Source organism: Nesoenas mayeri (genome assembly GCF_963082525.1).
Source record: "Nesoenas mayeri genome assembly, chromosome: 12".
Lineage (NCBI taxonomy): Eukaryota > Metazoa > Chordata > Aves > Columbiformes > Columbidae > Nesoenas > Nesoenas mayeri.
Window position 1 is genome coordinate 14,277,758 of NC_137547.1, and position 6,000 is coordinate 14,283,757.

Below are 6,000 nucleotides of genomic sequence, written 5' to 3' on the forward strand. Positions count from 1 at the left end.
GGATTAAAAAGTCTGAGCTACTGTAGGAGTAGGAAGACAGGAACATTCCCTGGCTTTTGATGAACTTGAAGCAGAGTCACTCCTGATATCATAGGAGGCTCTGGTGCAGCCTGGGAGAGGCAGAAGTACTGGAGTAACCAACCCAAGGGCAGGGCTGTCACTGTGTCATGAGTGGGCACTGCTCTCACACAGAGTTCTCTTTTGCAGAAAGACCAGTTCGGGATGTATGCGTTGTATAGCAAGAACAAGCCGAAGTCAGACTCGCTACTGGCCAGCCATGGGAATACCTTCTTCAAGGTAAATTCCACTGCCTGCATCATGATTGCTCTTGGTGTTGAGGTTACTGATGCATTTAAACAAACCGAGCTTTCCTGCTGCAGGCATGCTCAGCACCACATCTGCTTTCCCATCCCAGCTCTCTGCCCAAGTGTACGTGGGGAGACATGGGCAGAGATTCTGTGAGCACTTTGGGAAGGATCCCAGCACACAGCAGCATTGATCCTGTGACCTTGCATTTCCCTGCAGAACAAAGAGAGTCCCCCAGTCAGGAAAGCCGTGGGTGTCAGTTCCTGCCTTGGGGCACAGGGTGCTCCACAGGAAGCTACTGCCTTCACTCTCTCCTGCCTTTCTCAGTTCAAGCAGGTACAGCTTGGGGATAAGATGGACCTGGCCTCCTACCTGCTGAAACCCATCCAGCGGATGAGCAAATACGCCCTGCTCCTGAAGGACCTGATCAAGGAATGCAGTGAGGCACAAGAGCAGGAGCTGGGCTACCTCCGTGCAGCTGAGGAGATGGTGAAGTTTCAGCTCCGGCACGGAAACGATTTGCTGGCCATGGATGCCATCCGTGACTGTGACGTACGTTCAGTGTCCTCCCCTGCCCAGAAAGTCAGAGCAACACTTCTCCCCTTTCTCTAGACCTGGGGTCTAGATCATATGGTGAGCCTCCCCTCAAATTCCCAGAGTGGTCAGGGTGCCAGTCTGCTGATACAGCATAGCAGGACTACTGAGGCACAGAGCAAGGTCTTCCTGATCTGCTAGGAATTAAAGCCTGGATGCTGTCACTTCAGCTGGCTGAACCACTTGTCATAAACACACTCCCAGGTGCTTCCTGGTGACATGAGCCAGCCTGGCAGCCCTTGCAGATGGTGTCATGCAGGCTGCCTTGGACCCTTCCCTCTCTGTCAGGCTGGTGATAAGAGAGTCAGGCAGACTGCAGGAAGGAATTCAAACTGATGCTGCTGCCAAGGGTAGGCCAAAATCAGCTAGGTGAAACTTGAAGGAGAGGCAGGGAAAGTGCAGCACTGGAGGAGGAAAAAACCCAGGATTCAGGGTCGAAGAAGATGGGTCTGGAACAGGAAGAAATGAGGAACTGGCCCAGATGCGCTCCTGGCAGTTTAATGAGACTCCTTTCCTCTTCAGCTCTCTTCTTCCCTCTTATGATAAAGCTCTGGCTGCTGCCTCCAGGTGCCACCCCAGAGGTTTGTCACAGATCTGTACAGCATGACATGAGAAGGTCATCTGTGGGCTATGCCTAGGAGAAAGGTGCGGCTCTCCCTTGAGCTCTGAGGCGGTTATTTCAGCCTGATGTGTCCTCTAGCAATGCCACGTAACCCTTCCTCTTCCAGAGCCCTCACAGAATGACAGAGAGTTGCCACTTCCTTGCCTGCGTCACAGCCATATGGGACCATGCTCACTAAGTCTGGGGCTGCCCAGGCTTGATCTTGCTGGCTCTTACCAGGATGTTCCCTGTGTCCAGGTGAACCTGAAGGAGCAGGGGCAGCTGGTGCGGCAGGATGAGTTCACCATCTGGCTGGGCCGTAGGAAGTGCCAGCGACACGTCTTCCTCTTTGAGGACCTGATCCTGTTTAGCAAGCCCAAGAGGATTGAGGGTGGCTTTGACGTGTATATCTACAAGCGCTCCTTCAAGGTAAGGACAGTCCTGCAACTCCTTTTGTACAGGAGGTGTCCATGGCTGGTTTTACTGTGGGTACATGGCTCTGAAATGGGGAGCAGGAGCATCTTCAGCCAAAGAGCTGCTCCCACCGCTGCTAAGCCTTCTCCAAGCCATGCGGTGAAGCCAGAAGGGAATACTTCACACATGAATGCCTGGGCCCCCTCTGTGCTGTGAGATGTGGGACCAAGGCCTTCTGAGGGACAGGGAGCATGAGGGAAAGTTGGGGGATGTGTAGCAGGGAGGTGGTGCTGGCTTGGGATGAAGCACTGGGAATTACCTGGGCTGTCTTTGCTCAGCTGTGTCCAGATGATACCTGCTTCTATCTGGACTCTCAGGCTCCTTCCCTGGCTCTGCCAAGCTAGGGGTGCACAAGGTGAAGGCAGAGTTTACCCTTTCTGCTCTTGGTGGAGCCCCAGTTGATGCTTCACTCTTTCTGGCAGACTGCAGACATCGGTCTGACGGAGAACTCCGGAGACAGCGGCCTGCGCTTTGAGATCTGGTTCCGAAGGCGGAAGTCCAGTGACACCTACATCCTCCAGGCCAGCTCAGCCGAGACTAAGCAGGCCTGGACAAGTGACATTGCCAAGATCCTGTGGCAGCAGGCAGCCCGCAATAAAGGTGTGATTCCTTCCCGGGGCGTCTGTGCCGCAAAAGGTGCGGGAGCCCTGTTCAGCTCATGCTGTCCTGAGTAGGTTTGGAGCCTGTTAGTGGGCAGCTCTGCACAGCGAGCAGCTCTGTGCCAGCATGCGGTCTGAGGAGCATAGGCTGGGCTTGGCTGGGCATGTCCCTTCCCTGCCCCTCATCCCCAGGGAGCTTGATCAGGCCAAGCTCTTGGTGACTGTAAACACCCAGCTGGACTTCATGAGAGAAACGGGAAATACTAGCACAGAGTTCCTGATGGTGTGAGTGTGGGCTGCTCTCCCCAAAGGCTCACTGCTCTCCCCAAAGGCTCACTGCTCTCCTTTTGCTCTAGGCCACTTCTGGAGTGGCAGCCTCTCCACCCCAGGCTTCCCGCTTGGCAGGGCTCTCCTAGGTGGCATGGCACTGAGCTACTTGGCCAGCGCAGGGCATGATTGCTTGTCTGTGGAGACTCATCGGGACTGGGGAGCAAGCGGAGAACAGATCTAATCTCAGGAGTTCAGAAGCAGCCTTTCCCAGAAGTGCTCTGGCCTGGGGTTGCTTACAACCTGTGGGGTGGGTTGGATCAACCTCATGATGTGGCTGTGGGTCTTTTCCCCTCCAGAAATCCGTATGCAGGAGATGGTCTCCATGGGTGTAGGCAACAAGCCATTCCTGGATATCAAACCCAGCGAGGCAGCCATCAATGACCGTGCTATCGATTACATCATGAAAGGCAGAGGTGAGTGCCAGCTGTGCCTGACCCCTTGCCCCAAGTGAGCTAGGCAGGAGTGGCACTCAGGCCTTTTTGGTATGTTTTCTGACAGGTGCCAGGACCAGAGCATCAATTGCGGTGTCTCTGTTTGACCATTCCAACCCATACAAGAGGACACAGGCGCAGCTCTCTGCTGGCAGCACCGCCACTGCGTACAGCCCTTCCTCCTCCTCCTCCCTGCTGGGGCCCCTCAACCTCCACATGTACCTGGACCAGGCTCTGCTGCCAGGCGTCCTGGCCCCCCGCCGCCCCTTTGACATTGGCACCTGTATCGAGGAAGATGAGCTGGAGCACGAGACGAGCAGCCAGCCGTCACTGAGTACGTACGAGCCTGCTGCTCTGCGATGCACCCTGGGATGTGCGGGTTTGTCCCCTACGCCTTGCTCTGTGCTGTGCGGTCAGACCAGGCTCCCTGGGGTTATGGCAGTTTCTGTCTCGTACCCAGACTGGCGCAAGGAGGCCACTGCCCTTCATGCCAGCTCTGTCTTGGTGGTCATGGGGAGTCTGCTTGGACGCAGGGGTTAGTGAAGTGCCCACAGATCTGCAGCGATCCTCGTGGCAGGCTGGGTGCCACGTGCTGAGGCTACTGTGGCCTTGGAGGCCAATGCTTGTGTCTCTGCCTCTCTGGTATGAGGCACACTGTCCCTTGCTGTCACCATCCTGGTCCAGTGACTCACTGGCTTCCCTGTATGAACTTCCCTGGCCAGTCTATACCAACCTCCAGCAAAATTTGCGACACTTCCTTGGGTTATTTTGTTTGCCTATAGCTTTAAAGGAGCCCAGACAGGAGTGTGGCCTGTCTGTGGGCTTGTGTGGCCAGTGCCTTTGCAAACAGATACATTATCAAGTACAGGTCATGTAGGCCAAATTCATGATCATCAAAGTGGCCTTCCTCTCTTCCCCCAGCAACAGAGAGCTCAGAATCATCACACTGCATGTCAGGCAGTGGCTCCAGTGGCTCCGACAGCGGCTGTGTCTCCAGCATCCCACAAGAAAGCTTCTGTGAAGACGTGGGCTCACCTCCCTACATGCCCCTAGGCTCACAACACAGCTCCGCCATGGAGGAGAAGCCCAGGTTCACAAACAGCCAGTACATTTCTGCAGTAAGTGCCAGCAGCCAAAATACGCTCTTCACTTTGCCTGTTCCTGCAACTGCCTCCCTGGTTCAAACCGCTGTCTCTCATGGTGGGACTGAAGATGCTGCTTTTGGGCTGGGAGTCCCTGTGGGGAAGTGACCTCTCTCTGGGGCAGGCGAAAGCCCCTCTGTCACAAGAGTCTCCCCTGTTGTGGCCAAGGTCCCTGAGGAGATGCACTGGAAAGGACCTGCAGTGCTGGAGGCTACACCAGGAGGGGATGCTGCACACATGAGCTGTAATGCTGTCATGGGTTGGGGATGGCTGGAGCTCTGCTGCGGATGCTGCTAAGCTCCTTTCCTGGGAAATTTGGGCCTTTTTTGGGGAGCAGTGAGATGCAGGAGCGGGAGCCAGTCACTCTGAGATGTCAGTGTGTCTCCTCGTATGTTCCTTAGAGTTCTCAGCTGCTTGGCTTCTCACTAGATCGTGTCCTGATGCTGTTGTCCTCTAACCCTGTACTAACGCTGGCTTCTCTCCTCTGCAGAAAGCAGGCCAGGTCACCATAAGTTCCTCGACAATAGTGTGAGCCCCTCTGCACACGTATACCGCCTAAGGAAGCGGAGTTGTTGTAAGTAGCCCCTGAAGGGGATTTTCCAGCAGCTCTGAGTGCTGGTCAGGTTTGTCAGTAGCTCTGAGTCAGGAGAACTTCACCCTCTGCTTCTTGATGAGAAGTGTTCCACACATTCCTGACCCATCTCTGAGACTCTGCTTCATCTGATTAGAGAAGACCCACTCCCACAGAGATGGCTTCTGTAGAGACGTCACCTTAAACGACCAGTCTGATGCCTCCCTGGCCCGAAGGAGCAGAAGCCAAACAAGCAAAATCACTTTCAGGTTGTAGAGACTTGAGCACCATCTAGTCATGAGCTTTCAGATGAGCTGCTTTCCTCTGAACGCCGCCCAGCTGTCTAACTACTAATCTGTTTCTTGTGGCTGTTTGCTGAAATCTGACTCTTTGTTAGTCCCTCTGAACTGCTGTGGGGAATCTGTGGTATTCTCCCCAAGCTGGATTTGTCCCACAGTTTTTTTTGAACCTGATGTGCAGGAAACTACACATCACCAGGCAGAGGAACCTGCTTAGGTTATGGTCAGGATGTCCTGAGGGAGCTGCCAGTATGTACAGCTTCTCCTGTACGTACAGATTTCTGGAGGATGTCTTGTCTGTGAGGAAGTTGCTGTTGATCTGAGGAGGGATGAGCCCTGGTAAGACTTGCAGCCAGGGAGGGCTTCCTACATGTGGGTGACAGCCCTTGGAAAGTCATGTCGTGACCCACTCAAACTAACCTGCTTCTGGCTCAGCTTTTTCCTCTCTGTCCTTAGGACGGAGCTGCCCTTTTGGCAGGGAGCAGAGGGTGTGAATGTGGCAGGATTAGGGCGAACAGTCAAGGCACAAGGAGGTAGATGCCTTGTAGGTTTGGTACTGTGGGGGTGTTACAAGCACACAGGCCTCTGGCTTGTGATCTGCAGGTACTGGAGTTCATAACCAGCTAAACAGAACCAGCCAAGGTTAAAATTTG

At 54.4% G+C, this 6,000-nt stretch overlaps 1 protein-coding gene across 1 annotated transcript in view; it reads left to right on the plus strand.

The window, feature by feature from the left end:
• The window catches only part of PLEKHG4 (pleckstrin homology and RhoGEF domain containing G4), a gene marked incomplete at both ends in the record, with an annotated part of 62,514 nt that extends 57,505 nt beyond the window's left edge, over positions 1–5,009 (plus strand). The window contains 8 exons of the mRNA XM_080352014.1: positions 208–297; positions 634–858; positions 1,760–1,930; positions 2,398–2,575; positions 3,201–3,317; positions 3,403–3,669; positions 4,257–4,453; positions 4,968–5,009. Coding sequence (XP_080208140.1) covers positions 208–297; positions 634–858; positions 1,760–1,930; positions 2,398–2,575; positions 3,201–3,317; positions 3,403–3,669; positions 4,257–4,453; positions 4,968–5,009 — 1,287 coding nt within the window. The remainder of the gene's footprint in view (positions 1–207; positions 298–633; positions 859–1,759; positions 1,931–2,397; positions 2,576–3,200; positions 3,318–3,402; positions 3,670–4,256; positions 4,454–4,967) is intronic.
• Positions 5,010–6,000: the final 991 nt, after the last annotated feature.